General features: G+C 44.0%; 1 protein-coding gene across 1 annotated transcript; it reads left to right on the top strand.

Annotated features, from left to right (window-relative positions):
- Positions 1-4444: 4444 nt before the first annotated feature.
- On the top strand, positions 4445-8736 carry NEFL (neurofilament light chain). Its single transcript, XM_055578760.1, has 4 exons — positions 4445-5595; positions 6658-6782; positions 7170-7522; positions 8153-8736. The coding sequence occupies exons 1-4, from the start codon at positions 4549-4551 to the stop codon at positions 8293-8295; spliced, it is 1668 nt and encodes a 555-aa protein (XP_055434735.1). The 5' UTR covers positions 4445-4548; the 3' UTR covers positions 8296-8736.
- Positions 8737-26779: the final 18043 nt, after the last annotated feature.

Raw genomic sequence — 26779 nt, 5'->3', positions numbered from 1 at the left:
CTAAAGAAGACCTATTACAAGGGTGGAAAACAAAGGTATTTTAATTAGTAAAAAGGTAGATGTCATAATGTAGTTATTCTAAAGAGTTTAAATCAGCAAAGTTGCATTTAGGTCATTCATTCCAGAAAAGGTGTCTTGTAAACTGATGTTTAGAATAGTGTCAAGAAAGTCACATCATCAATTATGTGTCATGTTCTGCGGGTAGCTTCCATTTTATTTTGGAACTCTTAAGAAACCTATAATAATTCTGCAGTTTATTGCCAGCACTAGGTGTCCAAATAAAACAGGCTCATGAACAATTTCTTCACGGTATAAATCAGTTCATATTGCTCTCCCCTGCAAACATGAGTGGTTTAGCACAAGCACAGAGACTATAGAATGCAATTATCACATTCCACAGAGACTGAAAGAAGCAGCAAATGTCAGTGGCTGCAGTGTGTATAATGAATAAAGGCCTAGTCAGACTGGAAGCAGATTGAGCTTAGGTGTGGAGTAGCTGGGTGAGTTGGCACATTACTTACCCTCTCTGGGCCTCAGTTGTTGGTTCAGAACAAGCAATAACCATCTCATGGAGATGTGGGAATTATTAAATGATAAGATATCAAATGCCTTTCTTAGGGTAGGCATCCTGCACATGTTTATTTCCTTCATCCTTCTTTGCATGGACAAATTGATGCCAATGTTGCTCACAGTGATGTATCTACTGGAAGGTGAGGAGTGGAGACCAGATAGGGAAGAGGACTATTCCTGCTGCACACTGGTGGCAGAACTTTGTTCTCTTGACCCCAGGGCTGATGTTCTCAGGAGATCTGCCTCATAAGAATCTTAGCCTAGAGCTGAGCTTTTCGAAAGAAACGCCAATACGTACTTCTCGTGTGACAAAGGGTTGTAAAATAATAAAAGGCACCAGGTTCTAGCCATCTGAAACTTCTGACTCTCCCAGCATGAGAGGGTTAAATTTTTTCAGTGCTTCGAAGAGTTATATTTTATGAGCTCTGTGATAATGTTAGAACATATTACTTTTAAACTAAACTACTTCAAACAGTCATTTAGGGGAATTACAGAGCTATCAGGGGTAACCAGCGTAGTAGAAATTCTCTGAATTTCATCAACATACTTGTCTATTTATTTTTAAAATATTTTTTATCTTCTAGGAGTGGGTTTTGTTGGCAGTCCTCAACCAATTTCATGTTGGTTGAGAATGTGCTTAAAGGGGAATAAACGCACAGGTGTGTAACAAGACCCCAGAGCCTTCTTCTAAAGAAATAATGACACCCCTGCAAACAGCACTGATGCAGAATCATTTATGATAAGGGAAGAAAAGTCAAGATTCTTTTTTAAAACAGATGACCTAAAGTTGTTCATTTTACCTTTGCTTTGACACACAGAACTGATGCCACATGGGTATCCAGAACAAAGGGCTGGGAAGAGGAGTTAGAAAGAAGAATGACTAGACAGAATATTTTATCTTATTTACTTAAGCTTTTTATTTTGCATTGGCATATAGCCGATTAACAATGTTGTGATAATTTCAGGTGAACAACAAAAGGACTCAGCCATATCTATCTGTCTATCTATATATACATATACATACATACGTATACAAATACATATGCATGTATCCATTCTCCCCCAAACGCCCCTCCTATCCAGGCTGCTGCATACCACTGAGCAGAGTTCCATGTGCTATACAGTAGGTCCCTGTTGGTTACCCATTTTAAATAGAGCAGTGTGTACATGTCCATCTCAAACTGCCTAACTATCCCTTCCTTCCATCCTTTCCCTTTCCAAGTTCCCTTTTCCAAGTTCGTTCTCTAAGTCTGTGAGTCTCTGTTTTGTAAGTACATTTATATCATTTCTTTTTAGATTCCATATATAAGGAATGTCATACGATATTCTTCCTTTTCTGGCTGACTTACTTCATTCAGTGGACAGAATATTTTAAAAAGGAGCTGGTACCTAGCAGAGGAAGGCTGAAGGTAGTCACCAAAACTCAAACACAGGCTGGGTCTGGGAGCCCCTCTAAAGCAAAGCTGTAGTGGAGCTATTGAAAAAGACCAGAGCTCTACATTCATAAATAGAGTTGATCTGCCCCTCTCCCCACACCCTTTTCACCAGGTTCAGCAAAGACAAGGGTCCCTGCCCTCTCATTCCTACCCTTCACACTCCAGGGTGTCTTTCTTTTCAGCTGCTCAAAGGACTGCAGCAGAGGCCCACAGGTTCCTTCTCTCCGCAGCATCTCAGTGTCCCTGCAGCATCAGTCAGCCGCCTCCCTCTTTCTGAGCCACTTCCTCCGCAGTCAAAGGCTTCAGCCAGGAGCCATGGCAAAAAAAGGAAAAAAAAAAGCCGCTGATGGACTTAAGATCTCTGAGGGTGACCTGAAACGGAGGGAAAGGAGCTGGCACAAAGGAAATGATCTCATGAATACCTAAGAGTGTGGCATAGGCGGACTCGCACACAGTGAGTGTGAAACAATGTGGTTTAAATGGGGGCAGGTAAAAAAAATCCATTGTCACTTGTCATCCACATATGGGTAATTGGGAGCAGATAAAAATACGGCTTACTGAAGTTTTACCAACACTCCCCTCTCTTTCCCCAGAGAAGCCTTTCCCACTGTTGAGTCACTGATCAATGAGAAGACCAAAGATGCCTGGGCTGAAAAAGGCATCATAGTAAGTGCCTAATCACATCTGCCAGGGTCAGGCAAAATGCAGGACAGACTCGGCTTGAAGATCCCAGGATGACTGAGTGTGGATGGACCGCTTGATAGATTTAAATTACTAATGTTAATGTTTCTAAAGTTGTATTACTTGAGACCTTAAAGATTGTTTAGAAATCTCATACAAGTTCTCTGCTGCAGTCTTGACCACGAAAAGGGAAAGGTTTTTTAAAGTTATAAAGAACCACATCTTGCCCTGTCCAGGGGAGAGGTTGCAGTTGCTCCAACAGCTTCTGTGGTACCAGCTCCAAGTATTTCGTCCCTCTCAGCATCACAGAGAAAGCGATACCGGCTTCTCTGTTTGAAAACTGTTTCCCTTTCCTTTGCTTCTTTAAAAAAATCAGTATGTTGCACCGCAAATGCTACTCTTACACAAAGAAAACACAGATTAAATGCCTGCTTAGAAAAAGCTTAGGTGTCCTACGTATATCTCTGCAATCTGTCCCTGAAACCGGAGGACTCCCTAACATAACGTGTGTGAAAATGCTCTGTAACCGCAGGGCTTTATCAGTGTGCATTACGGCGTGCACACTCTTTCAGGTACCTGGGTGTTCCCTAAAATAAAACAATGGATTTCGGACTGTATCTGTTGTGTATTTATCAGAGGGGTTCGGTGGCTGAACCACACGGCTATTTTCCACCCGTCCCAGAACAAGGTGTCTCGGTCGGAGCTCTGCTCCCTGGAGACACGCTCCGCCCTCCCGGCGGCGGCAGTAGCTTCCCTCTGAAAATCAGCCACCTGCCTAGCTCCTTGAAATCATCAGGTTGGGTGTAACACGGGTCTAAAAAGAGGGAAAGGGGCTTTCAATGTGATGGAGTTAGTGGTGTGGAGCAGGAATTTAGGGATGAAGAAGTTACAGGCAACGTGTGACAGTCGAAGTTCCCCCGCTGCAGAGCTGGCCGCTGCCTTTGCAAGTCGATTTTCTGCCGTTAGTTTCAAACGCCTTCTCAGCTCCCTTCCACTTATACGCTTCAATACGCTCAAAGTATTCGAGGCTTCATTCCCCAGAAAGAAATGAGAAAATCTAGGAACACTATAAGGTTGATATGAACTGCGCAAAGGGTTTAGAAACACTAAAATCAACAGCGGGAGTGCCGCAGTTTCACGTGTGTGTGTGTGTGCGCGTGTGCGCGCGCGCGTGTGTAGGAGGAGCGCATGAAAGAATTAAAAAAAAAATCGGGTTAAAGAGATAAAGAAAGTTCCAGAAAGAGCTACAGAGAAATAGAAAACTTTCCTCCATATATGCCGCATACATGCAACCTTAGACAATCATTTGTATCTCCAGTGCCCAGAAGGCACCATAAATACCAGAGGCATGCTGAACCCTGGTGGGGAAGGGGCGACTTAGAGGGGTAGTGTGTCTCCATGGTACTGGGTGGGGTATGGAAAACTAAGGTGTCAGTTGGGAATGATAACTTGCTATTAGAGGCACGATCGAATCCGAGTAATACAGGGGTCAAGGATTAAGTAGGATGGGGTGGGGGTAGGGAAAGGAAATGAGTGAGGGGGTTCGAGGTCTGAGAGAAAACAGAGGGTCTCAGAGAAAAGTGCAAAGGACTACAGCCGCAGCATCCCCGCGGGCCGTGGTTCGCCCCCACCTTCCTTTTGCGCAGAATCCTTGCCTTGGCTGCAGCAGCGCGCTGCCCCCACTGGCCAGGCGCGCCGTGATCGATCGCAGCTGCGTCAGAGTCCTCTCTCAGTATAAATAGGGGTGGCAGGACCGAGCTGAGCCGCACACAGCCATCCATCCTCCCTTCTCCCACTCCTCCCCGTTCTTCTCTCTAGGCCCCCATCTCCGCCGCCGGCCAGGGGGGCACCGACCGGCACCATGAGTTCCTTCAGCTACGAGCCGTACTACTCGACCTCCTACAAACGGCGCTACGTGGAGACGCCCCGGGTGCACATTTCCAGCGTGCGCAGCGGCTACAGCACCGCGCGCTCCGCTTACTCCAGCTACTCCGCGCCCGTCTCCTCCTCGCTGTCCGTGCGGCGCAGCTACTCCTCCAGCTCCGGTTCCTTGATGCCCAGCCTCGAGAGCCTCGACCTGAGCCAGGTCGCAGCCATCAGCAACGACCTCAAGTCGATCCGCACCCAGGAGAAGGCGCAGCTGCAGGACCTCAACGACCGTTTCGCCAGCTTCATCGAGCGCGTGCACGAGCTGGAGCAGCAGAACAAGGTCCTGGAAGCCGAGCTGCTGGTGCTGCGCCAGAAGCACTCCGAGCCCTCCCGCTTCCGGGCGCTCTACGAGCAGGAGATCCGCGATCTGCGTCTGGCAGCGGAAGACGCCACCAACGAGAAGCAGGCACTGCAGGGCGAGCGCGAGGGGCTGGAGGAGACCCTGCGCAACCTGCAGGCGCGCTACGAAGAGGAGGTGCTGAGCCGTGAGGACGCCGAGGGCCGGCTGATGGAAGCGCGCAAAGGGGCCGACGAGGCGGCTCTCGCCCGCGCCGAGCTCGAAAAGCGCATCGACAGCCTGATGGACGAAATCGCCTTTCTGAAGAAAGTGCACGAAGAGGAGATCGCCGAGCTGCAGGCGCAGATCCAGTACGCACAGATCTCCGTGGAGATGGACGTGTCCTCCAAGCCCGACCTCTCCGCCGCGCTCAAGGACATCCGCGCCCAGTATGAGAAGCTGGCCGCCAAGAACATGCAGAATGCCGAAGAATGGTTCAAGAGCCGCTTCACGGTGCTGACCGAGAGCGCCGCCAAGAACACCGATGCTGTGCGCGCCGCCAAGGACGAGGTGTCCGAGAGCCGCCGCCTGCTTAAGGCCAAGACCCTGGAGATCGAAGCATGCCGGGGCATGAACGAAGCCCTGGAGAAGCAATTGCAGGAACTCGAGGACAAGCAGAACGCCGACATTAGCGCTATGCAGGTAAGGCGCCGGGCGAAAGGCAGAGAGGGCGGGGAGGGTGCTGCAGAATCGAGTTAGGATGGGCCGGAGTGGGGGTGGTGGCGGAGACTTGAGGGCGCGCCTACAAAGAGGTCAGAGATGAGGCATTAGCAAGCAGATATTAAGGGGAGGGGTGGAACTTGACTTCCTGGAGGCAGTGTGGGAGGGGGTGGGGCACTTGGAAGGCGGGGCGGGGGCGCGACTGCGGTGTGCTAATAGATGCTGCGTGCAGTTGAATCTCCGTTCCTCTTTAAAGCTGCCCAGCCCTGCAGGATATTGGGTGGGGATGGGAGGAGGGACTGGACCTGGACTTTGCCTCTGGTCTGCCTCTCAGCTGTCCTGCATTCAGCGCAAGTTGCTTTGCTGCAGAGGTTGGATCATCTGATTAATAAATATAGCGATGAGCTCTCATTAGTTCTGAAGGATAACTGTGACCAGTTATCCTTTCTGACTAGTTTTACCAACTACTCTCTTCCCTTAGCAGTGAGACAGGAATACAGTCAAAATTGCAGTGGTGATGATGGTCATAGTAAAACATTTCTTTTTCTTTTAAGGATCTCCATTTTTCTGGAGAGAAGAAAAAATAAGATACATAGAAAATATTTTAGAGAAAATAAATTTAAATTTATCTACTTCATTCTCCTACAAATAAGTGGATTTCCTGTATACAATCTGGATAAAATTGATAAAGCTAACTAGTGAGTGAGAAACAACTTTAAAAAATCCATTTAGTTCTTTGCAGGCATTTTATGATGATCATTAGGTGTATTAATTAATGAAAACAAAAAAATGTTTCTTCTATCAATTTTTTTTCCTATCATTTTTTTGATTTTCATCTCTAGCTTTGTGAAGCTGGATTTTTTTTTTTTTTTAAGGCAAGCAAAGAAAGGTTTAAAAAGAAAAAAGACAGTTATTTTAGGGGAGATTTTAGCTAGGATGTGCACTTTGATTTTAATTAAACCTAGGCCTTTGCAGCTATGCTGTAGTAAAATTATAGCAGTGGAGATTTACACTTAGATTTTTTTTTCGGTTGTCTTCCAACAGGACACAATCAACAAATTGGAAAATGAATTGAGAACCACAAAGAGCGAAATGGCAAGATACCTCAAGGAATACCAAGACCTCCTCAATGTCAAGATGGCTTTGGACATTGAGATTGCAGCTTACAGGTAAAAATGGAAGTGCCAAGGTAGCAGCCTGTCAACCTTAGAAAGAAAATCAGACTTCCTTTCTGTTGAATCAGAAACCTTCAAAAATAGTCCTTTGGAGTAATTGTGTTACTTTTTGGCCTTTTCCAAGAAGAATTTAATCCTGTAATAATGAGGCCTGTTCTTAGCTTCCCATTGCATTTCAAGCGTAAGGAACAGGACTATATTTTAAGGCGCTTTTTTGTTGTTTTGTATATTTCTCCTGGACTCAGTCACAGCATCCCCAGTCATTAGGTTATGATAATTCCCAACCCTGCCTTTGCCTTTCAGCCTGGCTTTGGGGGAGGTGATGAGTGGTGGGCTGAGCACACTTCCGGTGTTCATGTTTGTTAACCCCTGCCTCCCCAGGAAACTCTTGGAAGGTGAGGAGACCCGGCTCAGTTTCACCAGTGTGGGCAGCCTAACCACCGGCTACACCCAGAGCTCCCAGGTCTTTGGCCGATCTGCCTATGGAGGTTTGCAGACCAGCTCCTATTTGATGTCTGCCCGCTCCTTCCCGTCCTACTACACCAGCCACGTCCAAGAGGAGCAGATAGAGGTGGAGGAGACCATCGAGGCTGCTAAAGCTGAGGAAGCCAAGGACGAGCCGCCCTCTGAAGGAGAAGCGGAGGAAGAGGAGAAGAAGGAAGAGGCTGAGGCTGAGGCTGAGGCCGAAGCCGAAGCTGAGGCCGAGGAAGAGGAGGGAGCCCAAGAGGAAGAAGGTAGGATTAAAACAAAACACAGAACCAAATAAAAAGCAAAACCACCCGGTGACTCCAGGGGAAGCGTGGGCATGGATTATGGTTAGGAGTTGGGTAAAATACATGAAACCTCACTTATGCCCAGGAAATATTATTCAGATAGGAGTTGATAATCTTTAAAAGAAAATACATCTTTCTATTTCCTCAACAGATCTTTAGTAAGCACCTCATTGCTCAAATTGGCTGTTCTCCCAGAGACACACAGTCTCTTATTAGCATGGTACTTTTTTGAAAGTAACATAAAAAAAGAAAATCCTCCTGCTGCTTTTTATTCCTAATGAAACATTTTAAAATCTATTCTTTTAACTCAGCCATTTGGTGTCCTAAAAAACAAAAATGAATTCCAAACACATAATAAAGGAAAACCCAAGGTCCTGGAAAGAACAGAGCATCTAGTACCTAGAACCTAATCTCATTCTATTTAAATATCTGTTCAGTGGCAGATTGTGCCCAGCAGGTCTTGGTTGCATGGAGAAAGAGGTTTGGGGAAAGTATTCTGACACTTGTGTTTCCCCACAAAATTAAAGCAGAAATGTTTTGATTGGACTCACCCTGCATTTGGAGTTTGTACATTTGCTTTTTATGTTAAAGCTGCCAAGGAAGATGCTGAGGAAGCAAAGGAGGAAGAAGAAGGAGGTGAAGGCGAAGAAGCAGAAGAAACCAAAGAAGCAGAGGAGGAAGAGAAAAAAGATGAAGGTGCTGGGGAGGAGCAAGCCACTAAGAAGAAAGATTGAACCCTTCCCTTCTCTTCCCTTAATTTTTCCAGGAATAATTCTCCCGAAATCAGGTCAACCCTATCACCAACCAACCAGTTGAGTTGCAGATACTATATGAATAAGAAGTCAATATATGTATAATTCTGAGATGACTTAGGTTGGACATTAAATGTTGTGCTATGACTTTTCTCCTTCCGCAGAGTATCTGTTTGCTTGCAGAGTGGCTTCCTGGCTTGCTGCCAGCCTGTGCATGGTCCACGCTTATGAGTTCAGGATCTATGGCAATGTGAATAATTCAGATGTTTACAATAAAAAAACCACACCATGAATAAATGAATTCACTAATGTTAATGTTAAACTTCATGGGAAAAAAAATAGTCCTTTGAATCTTTGGTGGTTATAAATTAAAGACCTCGAATTATGTGCAATAAATAGTAAATAAAGTTACACTGAATGACATTCCTTGCTGTGCTTGTTGACTTAATTCAGATATCTTAAAGAGGGCACCAATAGCAGACACTAGATGTAGACTATAGACTTCCAAATTAGTTCAAGTCAAAATTTTAACAATTACAGGGCATTTCCACCCCTTAATTGGTAATTCTGAGGATATGATTAGGTCATGACCATTCATGAAATCTCTCCCCTCGAAAATTTTACTGATAATAAACTTGAATAAATGAGAATCCCTGGGGTTCCTTTTCTTTGGTAAATAGCAATATACTTTGCCCCGTAAGTGTACTGTATAATGTTGGGAATGGCTTTCTTGGAGGCAGTCTGAAATCGTGTCTACCTTTATGGTAAACAGGTAACTTGAACACTAATATATAATAGTAAAAGCATATGGGTAGAATGTGAATCCCACTCATCTGTCACTGTAACCACATTTAAAAAGTATAGCCTAACTATCATGAGCAGAAGTTGAAGCCCAAGCAAACGATGTAATCAGAAGGAATAAAATTTTCTCAATGTGTAATTTTTAAGGGAGTTAAGAATATTGAAGCTTATTTGCCATTGCAAACATGTTGCCTGCAATCCTGAGCTCATGATTGAGTGTGTAGTTAGCTTAATTCTGTTGCCTCAAGTAGCCTTCAATACCACCTATTTCAAACTTTTTAAGAACTACAGATATAGATAATGAAATTGTGATCAGTCACTAAAGGGGGGATTCTATACTTGTGTGTTACATTGCCATAGGTCTGCATGTCTTTATTGGGAACTATTTGGATTTCAGTGATAGCTCCAACTGGTTGGACACTGCATCATATACACACCCCCACCCGTCCATCCTGTTCACTGTAAAGGTATGAAAGCTCTTGCACTTGCACTTGATGTGGAATGTCAATGAAGTTGCTGATTATCCTTTGTTCTGCTTCTGTTCTTAGACAATTGCTTTGTCAGCTAAGTTTGTTCAATATTTGTTGCTTAGAGACCTCTTAAAGGTCATGAATTTAATCTGGAAGCAAAGTGGTCTCCATTTAAAGTTTACAGATCCCATCACACCACATATTTTGAGTTAAATATATCTCACCAAAGTAAATAGGTAAAATATTGCTTTATCTGCCCTGATGCTATGGATTTGAACCACAAGGATTCTCTGTACATTGGCTTCTGTAAAGACTAGGAGTTGCCTCAGAAATCAAGCTTTTCACATTTATGTTCCTTACACATGGGATGCTGCACATGGTCAATTTCAGACAGAAGCAAATTATGTGTGAAAAAGTAACCTTAGCCAAATGGAAGTGGTTGGTTTGAGAATTTCTTGAAGTAAGAACACTGTACCATACTCTATCCTGTGTGCCATAATAAAATACTGAAAAATCTAAACTGAATGGATTTGGAGTCTTTTTTAAAAAAAATATTCCTCAAATGTGATACCTTGGCCAATCTCCCTCTCCCTTCTGCTCCTCTCAAACTCTTGTTCTGTATTCCCTCCCCTAGTTAATGATGTCACTCTCCAGCCATCCAATTCTACAGACCAGAGACTGTAGAATTGTCTCAGTGACATCATCCTCTCATTTCCTCTCTCTAATCTTTCTGTTCTAATCTATCACCAAAGCCTATTGATTTTACTACCTAGGTATCTTGAATCCATCCACATTTCCCTATTTACACTGCCACCACCCTAAGGAACCTCTGTGTCCTGGCTCCAGGGACTCTTTTCGTGGAAGACAATTTTTCCATGGGCCAAGGGAGGAGGGATGGTTTCAGGATGATTCAAGAGCATTACATTTATTGTACACTTTGTTTCTATTATTATTACATCAGCTCCACTTCAGATCATCAGGCATTAGATCCTGGAGTCTGGGGACTCCTGTTCTAGAGGAAGGTAATCTTTAGAAAAAGGAATTTTGATCACACGGTCTCTTTGATTACAACTCTCCAGTAGTTATCCATTTCTTTTAATATAAAACCCCAAATCTTTAAGATGATCTTCAAGGTCTGTCTAGACCTGACCTGAAACTACTTCTCAAGCCTCACCCTCTGTGTATCCCCTTTCCTTTCCCTCACTTTGGTGTTTTAGCCACCCCAGCCCTCTGTTCTCCCATCTGCCACAAGGTTTTGGCTGCTTTCTCTGTCTAGAGCAACTCATCTTTTTATCCTGTCCTCAGCCTTGCCCAGATTTAGGCTCAATTGTCATTCCCTTGGGGAAATCTTTGCTGATGGAGCCAAATTCCTCTACTAAGTGTGTTTATAAGCATCACTGGCTCAATTGACATGAACTTGAGCAAACTCTGGGAGCTAGTGGAGGACAGGGAAGCCTAGTGTGCTGCAGTCCATGGGGTTGCAAAGAGTCAAACATGACTTAGTGACTGAACAACACACGGTTGGAGGTGGCATCTATTTTCACAATCATTTAGTAAATGTCTGCAACCTCTACTGTAGAGGGGTCCTCAGAAATATGGCAATCAGACCTTCTGCTCTCCAACATCTAGCATCATTCCTATCACTGTGCATGCTTAGTCGCTCAGTGGGATCCTACTCTTTGTGACCCTTTCGACTATAGCCCATCACACTCCTTGTCCATGGGATCTACCAGGCAAGAATACTGGAGTGGGTTGCCATTTCCTTCTCCAGGGGATCTTCCTGACCCAGGGATAGAACCCATGTCTCTAGTGTCTCCTGCTCTGCAAGAGGATTCTTCACCTGCTGAGCCATCACAGTAAATGTTGATTGAATTAATAACTTCTTGGTAGGCTAAAATGCCTTTGGGGTGACTAGAAAGTCAAGAGTATTCAATACTCAGTCCCAGTCCAGTGAACACTAGTGGAAAGAGCAGAGAACCAGAAATCAACTGTCTATTCTTGGTTTTAGTGTTGTTTGTTGTGGACGGCGGGCCATCCCCAGCCCCACCTCCACTCTGGCCTCAGTCTTCTTAGCTACAAAAGGCTTCAGCACTTGATTTCTCAGATCCACTCTAGATTAATGATTCAAAATTTCCTGAAAATTTTCCTTAAAAGTTTTCCTTAAAAGTTCAAGACAAATGGCTGAATGGGAAATGTACATATCACTATTATGTCCACACTAAAGTCCATCTCTTACAGGGGAATTGCTTAACTTCATGTAAAGTTTCTTCCCTAGCATTAAGTTGGTTAGCAATTAATTGGGTTGCTTTTTTCCCTCCATGGAGATTGTAGTGCTATCAGAATATGTGCCATGTCCCAGGCCTTGATCTAAGTGCATTATTAATATGTATCATCTCATCGATGTATTTCTTATGACAATGTTATCAGTTCAGTATGACTATCATCCCCATTTTACAGATGAGTTGTTAAGTGACTTGACCAAGGTCACAAGCTAGTTTGTGGCAGGCTGAGATCTAAATCTCCCATGCATGCATGCCTCCTAATTTGTTTTGTCCTATCCAACTCTTTGTGACCCCATTGACTATAGCCCTTGGGGTTCCTCTGTCCATGGGATTCTCAGGCAAGAATACTGGAGTGGGTTGCCATGTCCTCCTGCAGGGAATCTTCCCAACCCAGGGATCTGACCTGCATCTATTATGTCTCCTGGAATGTCAGGCAGGTTCTTTACCACTAGCACCCCCTGGGGAGAGCCCCTCAAATATCCCATGCTGGCTCTAAAGTCCATGCTCTTAACCAACTATTGCACTGACTATCCTTTGTAGTCCAGCTTGGGAAGCACCTGGTTCCTTGTGGAATCAGAGCATATTTTCAAAGGCTTGTGTTGTGACAGCACCTTGGAAACTTTCACACAATTACCGGCATTCTTACAGTCTTTGTACAGTTCAAGGGCACATCTGCATTCACAGTGTTCCACTGCAGTTACTGAGAATGCTTAAGTTCTTCTTCCAATCCTTTGATTATTTATGTCCATATAAGTTCTTCTGCCAAATTTTAAGCTGCAGGAAGACAAGAACCAGGTTTTATAAATAGAGATGAATTTGAAGTTTATTTTCAAAGATCACAAACATTTAGGATCAATCCCAATAATTTATTTCTTAATTTCCACAAATCAGGAATTTAGGGATGGCCTTGTTGGGATGTTCTGGCTCTGGGTCTCTAGTGGTGTTGCAGTCAGATGCTGTATGAGGTTACTGTTCTCTATCTGAAGGCTTGATTAGGCCTCCAGAATCTACTTTAAGGTGGCTCACTCAGTAGGATGGTAATTCCTCATCCGTGTGGGCTCTTCTGGGCAGCTGCTTGCAGATTTTTGCAGCATGGCAGCTGGCTGCCCCTGGAGCAAGACATTCACGAAATCAAAGCTATGCCTCTTATGACCTGGTTTAGAAAGACACACATCATCACTACCATTGTTCTATTGGTCCAGAGACCAGTCTGTCTGATTCATTGTGGGAAGAAACTACACAAGGACGTGAGCATTGAGTATGAAGGTCACCAGGGGCTTCCATAAAGTTGTGGGCATTATTTCTTTTATGAATAGCAATCATCAACTCAAGAAATTCTGAAACCGTTTCAGCTTCAAATAGTGTGCTCTATCGTTCTCATTCATGTACTCATTCTTACCTGATCATGTGTCCTAATTTAGGTTTAAAAATATGTTTGTAAAAACTATGGACAGTCTGGTAATGAATATATTAATGGTTATCTTCAGTTTGTTCTTCTAATGAAGGATGTCTTTATTAATACCCCTCGTGGGATATCTGTTCAAAGGGTCCTAGGTACATTAGTTCCTCGTATGTATCCCCACATTTTTTATCTTTTTGTAAAACTATATTTACATATTTACTTGGCTCCATTGGTCCTTAGTGTAGCATACAGGCTTCTCTAGTTGCGGTGGAAGGCCTACAACATGTGGAATCTTAGTTTCTCCACCAGGGATCGAACCTCATCTCCTGCATTGGAAGGCAGATTCTTAACCACTGGACCACCAAGGAAGTCTCCACATTTTTTTTTTTTTTTCCTATAAAGCATCATAGCTATACTTCAAGGCCTTACCTTCCCTGCATTAATTCATTTGAAATGCAATATTAGTCTAGTTAACTGAGATAAATACAGTGGCAGCTAATACAGAACTTAAGGTGTTATGAAAAATAGGTGCTTATTGTTTTGTTAGATGGTCAGACCCATCTGAGTTGACACCTTTGATTTTTTTAATACCTTCAGTTCTGATATAGTACACACATGACTTTAAATTGGATATATCTAATAAACACAAGTTATATGGATTACAAATAATCAAATATGAAATGGCTTTATAAAAAAACTGAAATGCTGTATGTTTCTCACTTTGAGAAGCTCGGGTTTCTGGAGCTATTAAAGAAATTTTTGCTTGTGTACTGATGACCATTAATTCCTTTGCTTTTAGCTTAATGCCATTCTTTCAGTCTATAACCGCCCCACATCCTTATTAATTCCATGTGGAGTACAGACCATTTCCTGATATGCCCATTTAAAAGAAAACAACTAGCAGGAAGGATACTTTGATGCAGCAAAACAAATACTCTCTTTTTATTCTATAACCAGCCCACTAGGAAAGACAGAAACCCTACGTTAAAATCTTTATCTGCATTTTACTTGCAACTTACCTGCATGGCTGAAGAGGAAATAATAATCTGCTCATTCTGACTTGTTGGTTTGTTTGGAGTCATTTATTTACTGGAGAATCTCACCTTTTTCAGAGGAGAAAGATGCCCCCCCGCTTCTTATTTTTCTTCCTCCCATGTAGACAACCACACAGGAGAATATGTGGAAGACAGCATCTCAACTGTAAGTCACAAATCATTCTCACTTTGAGACAGAAAAACTGGTGTCAGAAGTGTGAAATCAGAAGGTGATATTGAGGTGAGAGTAAAAAGCACCACCTTCTCCGGACACGGACTCAGGGTGTTAGTTGGTAGGCCTCTAGGGTTGGCTGGGTTCCAAAGACTAAGAGCCGTGGAAACATGGCATTTCGTGTCCTGTGTCCATGGGAGGAGGGGGACGAGGGGTGGGTAGTGAACCAGGGCTACCTCAGTGACTTAGAGAACCTGGGATGGAAGAATAAAGGAACAAGAGACTGAGCTTGCTCCATTTCCCCTCTGTCCTGCCCTTGCTGCTAAGTTGCTTCAGTCGTGTCCGACTCTGTGCGACCCCATGGACTGCAGCCTACCAGGCTTCTCCATCCATGGGATTCTCCAGGCAAGAACATTGGAGTGGGTTGCCATTTCCTTCTCCACTGTCCTGCCCTTAATTCCTCCTAATTTCTTCCAAATAGCAGAAACTGGGAAGGATGATCTCTTAAAGTGTTTTAACCACTGAGAACCTCCGAATTCTCCAGATGATAGAGAGGGAGCTGATTTCAGGTTTTAGGGCATCCATGGGGCACTTCTGGGTGTGTGTAGGGGTGTGGATGGGTTCACAACCCTTAAACAAATGGCCCCTTCTCAGGCAAATCAAGCAATCACTAGGTCGTTTCTTTGGAGAGAGGGGGAGTGGGAGGGATATTATTTAGACCCCGTATCCTTAGCTCAGTGGACATGAATGGACTCAACGGACATGAGTTTGAGCAAACTGTGGGAGGTAGTTAAGAACTGGGAAGTCTGGCGTACTGCAGTAGTACCTAGTGTTGCAAAGAGTCAGACACGACTGAGCAACTGACCAACGTCTTCAGCTTATTCTCAGAGAGGCAAGACAGGCTTCTTGCCTTTCCAGTTAGAAGCCTTGAAGCCCCGCCCCCTCCCCTGCCCACCTGTAAAACAACACTGCTCAAACTCAGGGATGATTTAAACAAAACGAGAAGAAGAAACTTGCTTCCTTTAACCCACTGGCTGTTTCTCGAGGAGACGGAGGTCTGCTTCTTGACGAAGATATCTTTCTCATTTCCCAGGTTGGACCTCTTGGCAACAAGATGCTCGGACACTTCCACCCCAGCCTGCGGTGTGGGGGAAAGAAGGCCTCCCTCTACTCCCCGCCCACTTCTTCCTTCCTGGATTCCTGCCAGCCCTTGGTGTGGCCTCCTCTGTGAAGAGCTGGGCGTGCTCCCTGACAGGACCGAGAGCATTTGATGGTGTTTAGGATTTCACTGGAAATATGTAACATTTAATCATCTTTCTGTAGTTCAACAACAAACCTCCCTAGCCTGTGAGAATCTAATGAACTGAACTGAAAGGCTTTGAAAAATCAAAACTTTCTGCTATCACTTTTTTCTTAGCTTTTTTTTTTTCTCCCCCCTTTAAGAGCAGACATTCCCCTTTGGTTTCTGCACATTAAATTCTGCCTCGGAGTCACCGCTTCCCTGGTGGCTTAGTCGTAAAGAATCCGCCTGCCAATGTAGGGGAGACGGATTGGATCCCTGGGTCAGGAAGATCCCCTGGAGGAGGAAATGGCAACCCACTCCAGTATTCTTGCCTAGGAAATACCATGGACAGAGGAGCCTTGCGCGGGGCGGGGGGGGGGGGGGATGGCTACAGTCTATGGGTCGCAAAACGTGGGACACGACTAAATGAGCAGCACGGAACCACCGCAGCCTCCAGTAGCCCCAGGTCACTGTTCTTCATGGGGCATGGGGGGAGGAAAGGGCTATAAGGCGGCTTCCACCGCCGGGTATCTAGACGGAGCCCAAGGATGCTTTCTGCCTGAAACTTTGCACTGCGTACAGCCCGCATCTCCCTGCTGAGTTCGAGCTCTGCAAAAAGTGCAAAAAGCCGCGGCTGCTAAATCTTACCCTTTGAAGACCCTCACCTCCACGCCACCCGCGTAAATAGTATGGCTCGGAGATTAAAAATATTTTAGAGCAAGATAGGATGACACATTTGTTTTCATCAGGAAGTCATTTGCGGACGGAGCGGAGAAAGGAATGCGAGAGGCTACCGGAATCTTCTTTTTGCTAGATTTTTCTCCAGGTCGCCCCGCCCAGAGAACGCCGCAGAGGCACCACGCCCACTGCGTCCTGGTGGCGGGCTGGCGCGACCAGGAGCATCGCCAGAAACGCAGCGCGCTGCTGAAAGGAGAGGCTTGGAGGTGGATGGGAGTTCTTTCTGGAAACTTATATCACCGGTTCTTCTCTGTAACCGGAGAGATCGTGGGAGGTGGGGAGGTCGGGAAGCCCAGGAGCGAAAAAGGAAGGGCGCACCCCCTGCCCACTGAGGCTTGGTCTGGAGCTCAAGGCGTTCTGAAATCCGATTTTAAAATAAAGAAGCCGGACTCTGAGGCTGTGGCCATGCTGCAGTGGGTGTGGCAGCTGGAGAGAGGAGATCACGCAGAAGGAACGCGGCGAGCCTAGAGCCCTCGGATCCAGGCATTCTGAACTAGTATTAGTGAAAGTGTTAGTCAGTCAGTCGTGTCAGATTCCATAGGGTCATACAGACCCTGTGGACTGTACAGACCCTATGGACAGACGCTATGAATTGTCAGTCGAATCAGACAGTCCATAGGGTAATACAGATCCTATGGACTGCAGCCCGCTAGCCTCCTCTGTCTATGGAATTCTCCAGGCTAGAATACTGGAGTCGGTTGCCATTTCTTTCTGCAGGGTATCATCCAGACCCAGGGATTGAACCCAGGCCTCCGGCCTTGCAGGCAGATTCTTTACTGTCTGAGCCACCAGGGAAGCCCAAAGCAAGGAATGACAATGGAAGCACCGCTGCATTTAACCAAATACTCAGGTGACTGAAGCGACTTAGCAGCAGCAGCAGGAGCAGCAGGTGATTCAGGAGTAGGTAATGAGAAGCTCTGGTAAAGTGTTGCGTTGGGGACTGCCGCTCACTGCCCCCTATCCCAGCCCCTACTCCCACCACCACGTAATGCTCGTGGATGTGGCAGGGGAGGCCTTGAAGAAGGTAGAACACTGCTGCTTAAAAAGAGGATGAATGTTCTTCATTTGCATGTAACTAGAAATGGCAACCCACTCCAGTACTCTTGCCTGGAAAATTCCATGGACGGAGGAACGTGGTAGGCTACAGTCCAAGGGGTTGCAAAGAGTCGGATACGACTTAGCGACTTCACTTCACCAAATACTGGAGGGAGGCAAGAGGTTATCCCCTGGTTTTCTAAACATCCACTCACTAACCCATACTTCAGGCCGGAAGGACCAGTGTAGAATAATGAGGGCCAGTGTGCATTTCCCTCTGAAGGCCTGTTGAGGTAAGGCTGGGCACCTCTTTTGTATGATGTTCTGGAGCCTTCCTTCTCTGAACGGTAGAGGCTGCCCAGGCCCCTATGGCAGAGCCATATGAACTCAGAGGGGAATCTGAATAAAAGTTACCAGTGTATGTTCTTTTGTCATCTCCCCAGGATGGAGGTGGTGATGTTAAAAAAATGCACAAGAAATAATTCTCCTGTTAAAAACAAGACAGTAATCCGCAAATGGAGTCACTTACGCTCAGTCCCATGTCATCAAATTGAGACTCAATTACAGTTTTGGTCTCTCCCAGAAATGGAGGATTAAACCAGTCAGAAATCATCAGAAATCATCTGGTTAGCACAAGTGAGGTCATCGGCCTGATAGACGCCCCTCCCCCACCATATCCTAGAGGGACGTTGTGAACATGCATGCTTTCATGGGATTCTTCAGGCAAGAATGCTGGAGTGGGTTCCCGTTTCCTTTTCCAGGGGAATTTACCAATCCAGGGGTTGAACTTGCATCTCCTGTGTCTCCCGTATTGGTAGGCAGATTCTTCACCACTGTCATACAAAAGTCATACAGGTAAAGGGTACAACCATCCAGGGATCTGAGGTAGGAGAATGCTAAGTGGGTTGGAATAAGAATGAAGAGGCTGGTGTGGCCAGGTATGTGTGTCTGAAGTTCAATGCTTGAGATACAAGTCTTTCTAGTTTTTTTTTTTTTAAGACTTTTTTTTTTGATGTGGATCATTTTTAAAGTGTTTATTGAATTTGTCACAGTATTGCTTCTTCTTTTTTTTTTTTTTAAGTTTTTTTTTTTTTTTTTTTTTGGTGGAGGAGCATGTGGGATCTTCGTTCCCTGACCAGGGATCAAACCTGTACCCCCTGCACTGGAAGGAGAAGTCAGCCACTGGACTGCGAGGGCGGTTCCCTTACTAGTGTTTTGCAATTTTCCCTTCAGTACTCTAAGCACTTAAAATATAATAGGATGATAGAACTCCAGAGTGAGAAGCTACCTAAGAAATAATTTCTTATTTTAAATACAAGGAAACAGAGATTTAGGGTGGGTAAATTGACTTGCCAAACATGATGTCATTGGTTTTAGCAGAGCTGGAACTAGATTCTAAGATTGCAGTGTATTTTCCCTGACCTACAGAGTGCTGCCTCCTCAGAAAAAATGTTATTGTTATTTCAGCTCTTTATTGATGGCCCAGATTTTAGTAGACTGTGTTGCTTAGTGAAAAATAGTCTTGTTTGGTTATAGCAGCATTAGTACAACAATGAACAGATTGATACCATTTTAACATGGAATTTTCTTTCCCTTCTGTCTCTGGGTTTTTTTTTTCTTTCTTTCTTTCTTTCTTTCTTTCTCCTCTCTTTCTGGGATTTTTGGTTTTATTACTGATTATTTGGGCTTCCTAGGTGATGCAGTGCTAAAGAATCTGCATGCCAGTGCAGGAAATGCAGGAGACTCAGGTTCCATCCCTGGGTTGGGAAGATCCCCAGGAGGGGGAAATGGCAACCCACTCCAGTTTTCTTGCTGGGAAAATCCCATAGACAGAGGAACCTATTGGGCTACAGTCCGTGGGATTGCACAATAGTTGGATGTGATTGGGCACATACCTACACACACTTTGATGCATAAAACAGTTCTATCAGAGGTCACCTTGATTTAAGTAAAAGTAAGTGTATAAATCAGGCCAGTCCCAGGCATTCCCTGGCGGTCCAGTGGTTAGGACTCCAAACTCTCACTGCTGATGCTGAGGGCCCAGGTTCAACCCCTGGTCAGGGAACTAAGATCCCACGAGCAGAAAAAAAAAAAAAATCCCACTGCCAAAACTAAAATCAGGCCAGCTCCAAGTGTTGTGAACACTCATTCGTCTGCTTTTGCTCTTCAAATCAACAATGAATTGTTTATGTAAAAAAAAAAAAAATGCAGTTTGAGGAATCCCTTGAAATGTTCTTCTTTTTAACAATTTGCTTTTGAAATAAACAAGCTGAATTTAACTGCCTAGTTTTGAATTCAGTGAACTAGTTTGAGTAAATCGGAACTTACACACTGTGTGTAAGTTCACACACAGAGAGAGGCCACACTGTGCTCTTCCTCCCCGAGAGGCGGAGCCAGCATTCCAGCGTGGAGAGCAAGATGGTGATACCCACCAGGGCTGTCACCTTGGAAGATATGGCTGTCACTCTAGCAACATGGAGTCTGAAGCTGTATCTATTGTGCGAGTCCCCTTCTCCAGAGACGTGTGGGACAGGAAGCTGAAGCATGAGGTGCCGTGGACCATGAAATAAGGCCCATGAAAAGGCCATGGAATAAAGCCAGACATTTCTTTTTAGAGCAGTCATCATTCCTGAGGAATAAAAGCAGATCTTTCTTGCCAGGAATTACTTGATTGTGAAGCATCAGAATGAGAAAATGGCTTTGAAAGACTTAACTAATCACGTGGAGCTTGCAAGCTGCCCAAGCGAGTCATCATCTCCAAGGCTACAGCACTCCATTAAAGCCAACACATTCATTTTACATCTCCACAATCAGGCTTGTTTTCTCCTCTGTTCTCATCCTACTACCCATATGGGGCCACATTCCCCATCTGTGTGTTCCTTTCATTCTTCACTGTTGAGATTTTAACTTCTATGATTATAAAAAATTATCATCAGGATCAAGTCTTGGTTTGATCATGTGCTTTACTTTCGAGAGCACTCAACATCTTTTCTCCTAACACTGAGAGCTAGGAGGATGTGTATTCCACACATTTTACAGGTAAAATTAGAGCACGGGCTTTATAGCAATTAGTTTCCCTTGAGCTGCCATCTGCATGTTATTATTTTTTTTTATTTTTAAAATTTTTACCTTTTGGCCATACCGAGCAGCATGTGGGATCTTAGTTCCCAGAACAAGGATTGAACCCGTATCCCCTGCATTGGAAGTGTGACATCTTAACCATTGAACCACCAGGGAAGTTCCTATCTGCTTATTAATGTCTCATGGGCAGCTGTCAACTTCCCAGGGGAAAGTCAATGTCTTGTTTTCCCTTCTCTTCCCTCCCCTCCTGCCCTTTTCTAAAGTCTTTCCCAGTCATTCCCATGTCAATAGATGGAAACCCTATTCTTCCTGTTTCTGAGGCCAAACACCCCTCACATCACCTTTGCTTTCTCTTTTGTCCTACTCTTTACAAATTTCCATCAGCAAATCGTATGGAATTGACCAGTGGCTTGCATCACCAATGCTACCTTTGGATTCTAGGCACAAAACTCTTTTGCCTACATTATTGTAATAGTCTCCTGTGGTGGTGGTTTGGTTGCTAAGTCCTGTCCGACTCTTGTGACCCCATGGTCTGTAGCCCGCTAGGCTCCTCTGTCCATGGGATTTCCCAGGCAAGAATACTGGAGTGGGTTGCTATGTCCTTCTCCAGGGGATCTTCCTGACCCAGGGACTGAACTCATATCTTCTGAATCAGAGACAGTCTCCTTCATTGCAGGTGGATTCTTGACCACTGAGCCAGGAGAGGAGTATAATAGCTTCCTAACTGGCCCTTTTGTTCTCTTGGACTATTTTGGACTATTTGTGCTCAGCATAGCAGCTGAAGTGATTCTTTCTATATATACCTGTGTCACTTCTTTGCTCAAAACCTTCTAAAGCTCCACACTGACTGTAACTACAAGAGCTTTACTGATCAGGTCCCCCATCTCTCTGACCTCTGCTTCCTTGCCCTTTCTGTTTCCACCACCATGGTTCCTTATTATTCTACAACTATGCTGAATAAGGTTTTACCTAGAGCCTTTGTACTTGTTCTTTTTCTGCCTGGAATGGATTCTCTCGTGTATATATATATATATATATATATATCTATCTCTGTGAATCTCTCATAGATATGTGCATATTATGTCATAAATGTCTCATATCTTTATTAGAGAGACCTTCCTTAACTTCCCTATATGAAATAACAAACTGTTTCTCCCCTCTCCTAAACCTCCTTACTCTATTTTTTTCCCAAAGCAATTATCACCCTCTAAACCTTTATTTAGGGATTCTCTGGTAACTCAGATGGTAAAGTGTCTGCCTGCAACGCGGAAGACCCAGGTTCGATCCCTGGGTCGGGAAGATCCCCTGGAGAAGGGAAATGGCAACCCATTCCAGTATTCTTGCCTGGAAAATTCTATGGACGGAGGAGCCTGGTAGGCTACTGTCCATGGGGTCACAAAGAGTCGGACACGACTGAGTGACTTCACTTCACTTCAAACCTTTATTTATTTATTTATTTTCCCTTCTTCTTCTTACAGGAGTATAAACTCCATGAAGGCAGGGACTTAATCTGGTCACTCCTATATTGCCTGGGGGTAGCCCGGCACTACACCTGTCCCATAAAGTATTTGTACTTACAAATACTTGTTGAATGAATGAATGTGAGTTAACGAGTTCAGAGATATTCCAAGATGGAATGGGCTGCCTAAGTAGCCAGGAGATCCCATCCTCGAAGAAATTTCCCATATTGGCAGTTTGATATAAATGGACTGAAAGGTCACAGGAGTTTGACCAGATTTGATGTCCTTCAAGGAAAACAACATAGTGTAGAGTAGAGAGCGTGTGTCAGAGAGAACTGGGTTGAGTCTTTTCCCTGATACCTACTGGTTCTGTGACTTTGGATAATTTATTTAACTTTCCTAACCGCAATCCCTTAGGATTAGGAGGGATTCATGTATTGCATGAACCCCTGGCATTTATCATATCCCTCTCCATCCTTCTGCACACAACTCCTCATGTTTATGGCCACTATAACCCTTTCCAGTTGATTCAATAGTCTCAAAATCATAACACATTTTATACATGGTGTATAACCATGTATACATTATAATGTTATACATTATAACCATACATGGTGGTTATGACTAATATAATCTATGTAAAGCAGTTGCCCTGGTTCCTGATACTTAATAAATTCATAACAAACATGATATATGATACTAATGCCCCTTCCAGCCTTAGGATACTGAGAAGCTGTAGGGGACCTGCCCAAGGCCATCCGAGTGATGAACATACCTATTGACTTTAGTTAGATCATGCTTTTCTCACCAGACTATTTGGACAAAAAGTTAAGAGATTTCCATAATGTCTTATGAATGAACTTTTTGGCCAACCCTATATATCGTCAGTTTCTTCCCTTCAGGATTTCTTCTTTAGTTCTAGGAAGATTCTTGCCTCTCCTGATTTCTCCCTTGGTCTCTCGGATTGCTTTCTATTTTGAATTTTTTTTCTCGAGCCCATCTCGCCTACATTGTGATCTTTGCCACTGATAGTTATTTTGCCTAATGTCAATTTTTAAACCAAAAACAATGTCGCCTCAGATTGCTTACAGTGACTCACTGTTACGTGGGATGAATAGAATATCAACTCATTCACTCCTAGAGCTGATATATCTTCTGCATAAACTGGATGCTCAGTAAACATCTGTTGATAAGCATTGGTTGCCCAGGTTTCAAGAAAGGGTCGAGGATAACAATATTTGTCATAATAAAGATTGTTATTGTCAACCGAACATGTTTATTTTCATAACTTGAATATTTGTGGGCTTTTGTGTCATGATTTTGAGACTATTGAATCAACTGGAATGAAAGGGTTACAGTGGCCATAAACACAGGGAGTTATGTGCAGGAGGATGGAGGGGGATGTGATAAATGCCAGGGGTTCATGCAATACCTTGTCATGATGATGAATTTGAAATAAAATGTGAGAACATTATAGCATATTGTTACTGAAGTAGTGGGTTGCTGAATGATATTTTCAGAATGATCACAGCCTTATCAAATTTGTGCATAAAAGAAAGGTAGAAATACACTGAAATAAGCAGTTATCTAAGATGGCCAACATGTGGGTGAGTATTCTACAAGGAATATTTGTTGTATTTTGAATTTGAAAATGTAAATAGCTTTTCATTAAAAAAAAGAGTCCTGCAGGCTTTCCTCTCATGGAGATAAATCACTTCTCTGAGCTTCTGTTTTGTGCAAATTGTAAAGAGAAATCAGAACATCTGTTCTACACATGTGAAGTTTAAGCAGGATGATGTATCTGCAATTGCTTTCTAAACTGTAGAGAAATGTATGGTTTCAGATGATTTAATTATTGGCTTTGCTGTTGAGACTCAGGTGAACAGCTATCTTTGATGTGGCTCTTGCCCAGAATATCTTTTGACTGTCTGTCTTTTTTGGGGTAGAAATACTCAAGTCTCATTTCCCTCTCGAGTGACCACACTGCATGTACTCACGTGAAATAGGAAGATCTGGAATGAGAAAACACTACTGTTTTTGGTGCAGTGGTAAAGAATCCACCTGCCAATGTAGGAGATGCAAGAGATGTGGGTTTGGTCCCTGGTTGGGAAGATCCCCTGCAGGAGGGCATGGCAACACATTCCAGTATTCTTGCCTGGAGAATCCCATGGAGAGAGGAGGCTGACAGGCTACAGTCCATGGGGTTGCAAAGCACTGGACGTGACTTAGCGACTGAGCACACACGTGATCACTATTGGTTTCAGCAAGATTTTCATTTTCCTGGCATATTAGTCCTTGAATGATTCCTGCTTGAGCATTATTTCAAGTAGGTAAAACTGTGAATTTTGCATCTGTTATCTCTGGCCCTCCTCTCCTTGACAACGCTGCTGTGTCCTGATTACTTACTGTTGTTTGGTCACTGAGTCCGACTCTTTGTGACCCCATGGACTGTAGCCTGCCAGGCTCCTCTGTCCATGGGATTCTCCAGGCAAGAATTCTGGAGTGGGTTGCCATTTCCTTCTCCAGGGGATTTTCCTGATCCAACGTTTGAACCTGTATCTCCTGCATTGGCAGGAGGATTCTTTACCACTGAGCAACCAAGGAAGCCTGGTTACTTCCTATACTTTCATCCAGTTCTTACCATTCTTCTGGTTCCAAAGCTGAACAGGTGCCCTCACCTTGATTCATGTGGGGAATAGCTGGAGCCTTCTTTGGGGGCCTCTGCTTGACTGGTGGCATTCTGCCTTGGGCCTCTTTTGGTCTGAGATGTGCTGTTGTTCCAGAGAGAGACACACAGAGTAGGTGAGATCCATTCCATTTGCCATCTTTGCTGCATTGCTCCTCCTGGTAGGGAAAGATATCACCTTAGCAGAATGATACAACTTTCCCCTTGACAAGCAGTGCGTGATGGTGGGGCATATGCTGAATGGCTCTATTGCCCATTATTCATCCTTTATCACCAAAGGACATCTGCTAAGACCCACATTCCTGAATATTTTGAACCATTTCATAAAGAAGAGTATTTACATTGCAGGCCTAAGCATTCCCTTTGCTTAAGATGGGAAGTGGGGAAAAATCTGAATAGATGAATGATCGATTGATCCAATAATGAATGACCTTGATGGCCACACAAAGGCATACATGTTCACAATTGTGGAGCCTTTGGCTAAGAGGGGAAGAAGAAGGCAGGGTCCTCCAATGGATGTGTATAAGAAGGAGAAAAGAAGTAGAAAAGCAGAAGGGAAGCTGGGAAGGACACTGCAGGTGTTCTCACCTTTTTAAAAGTTCCATTTTACAAATCCAACTTTTGGATCTTCCTGGTTTATTGATCCTCTTCTACTGACCATAGTTTCCTGATTAGGCAGAGTCATTTTTTCTGTATATTATGTTTTTTTTTCTTTTACAAAAATTTTAGCCCAGAAAAATGTAAACATATATAAAAGTCTGTTATGACTCCACTTCAACAATGATCAGCTTATTAGTCAAATTTCTTTTAGCTATACAACATTCCTACTCTCCATGCCCATTAGATAATAGTTAGCAAATCCCCGAATATCATATCATTTATCTGTATTTCAGTATGTAACTCTAAAAATTCAAAAGACTCTTCTAAAAAGATAACCACACTATGATCATTTTAAAGAACTTTAACAATGCTTCCAGAATAGCATCAACTAATTAATCAATATCAAAATATCTGTTTCATATTTTTTTACATTAAAGTCACTGTTAACACAAGAGTTAAACATGCCCTGACTACCAATAAGTAGCATTTTTTGAGCTCTTATCATAGAAAATTTATACTGTCCTAAATGCTTCACAGGCTTCCCTGTTGGCTCAGACAGTAAAGAATCTGCCTGCAGTGCAGGAGACCTGGGTTCTAACCCTGGGATGGGAAGATTCCCTGGACAAGGGACATGGCTACCCACTCCAGTATTCTTACCTGGAGTACTTCATGGACAGAGGAGCCTGGTGAGCTACAGTCCATGGGGTTGCAAAGAGTCAGACACGACTGAGCGACAACCATCACCATAACAACAAATACGTTACAAAATTCTTAAAATAGCTCTTTTATTGGTCCCATTTTACAGATGCAAAAACTGCTGTTCAGAAAAGCAAATTGCCCAAGGTTACACAGTGAGTGTACCATTCCTCTGTCAGTGTGTTCTCAGCTCAGTGTCTCACCTGTGCCCCTCTGTCCTGCAAGGCAGGAAACTACATGTCCCAGGCTCCCCTGATGAGGATTCCTGGTAACACTGGCCAGTCGGAGTTGCTAGAGGTACTAGTGAAAGAGTGGAAAGGGTGGAGGGGGTACCCCCAGGGGAGAACCAGAGAATGTCTTCCTGCCATCATGACCCTGCTTCAGGCAGCTGCATCTCCTTCTGGATTCTGTCTTCTGGACTGTTCCTCCCTCCAGGGTCTCAGTTCTCACTAGGCTGCCTCTGCTGCTGTGGTTCTATCTCCAGCTGTTGGCCTTGGCTCCTGGGCTCTGGTAACAACATTTACTTCTGGGTGTCACTCCAATTTCAGAGGTGATTAATGGGGTTTCTTTCCATTGCTTTGTATCTCCTGCTGTAGACTGAATTGTGTCCCTTCCAGATTCACATGCTGAAGCCTTAACCCCTTGTATTCAGTGATAGGGTCTTTAGGGAAGTAATTAAGTTTAAATGAGCCATAAATGAGTGTGTGCTCAGTTGCTAGCTCAGTGT

The sequence above is a fragment of the Bubalus kerabau genome, chromosome 4 (genome assembly GCF_029407905.1).
Source record: "Bubalus kerabau isolate K-KA32 ecotype Philippines breed swamp buffalo chromosome 4, PCC_UOA_SB_1v2, whole genome shotgun sequence".
Classification (NCBI taxonomy): Eukaryota; Metazoa; Chordata; class Mammalia; order Artiodactyla; family Bovidae; genus Bubalus; species Bubalus kerabau.
This window is presented reverse-complemented; position numbering and strand designations above follow the sequence as displayed.

Bases quoted from the DNA above. Each gene is read 5' to 3' on its own strand.
- NEFL (XM_055578760.1), top strand. From the start codon at position 4,549: ATGAGTTCCTTCAGCTACGAGCCGTACTACTCGACCTCCTACAAACGG. The intron at 5,596-6,657 runs GTAAGGCGCCGG...GTCTTCCAACAG, and splicing joins CCGACATTAGCGCTATGCAG to GACACAATCAACAAATTGGA. The intron at 6,783-7,169 runs GTAAAAATGGAA...CTGCCTCCCCAG, and splicing joins ATTGAGATTGCAGCTTACAG to GAAACTCTTGGAAGGTGAGG.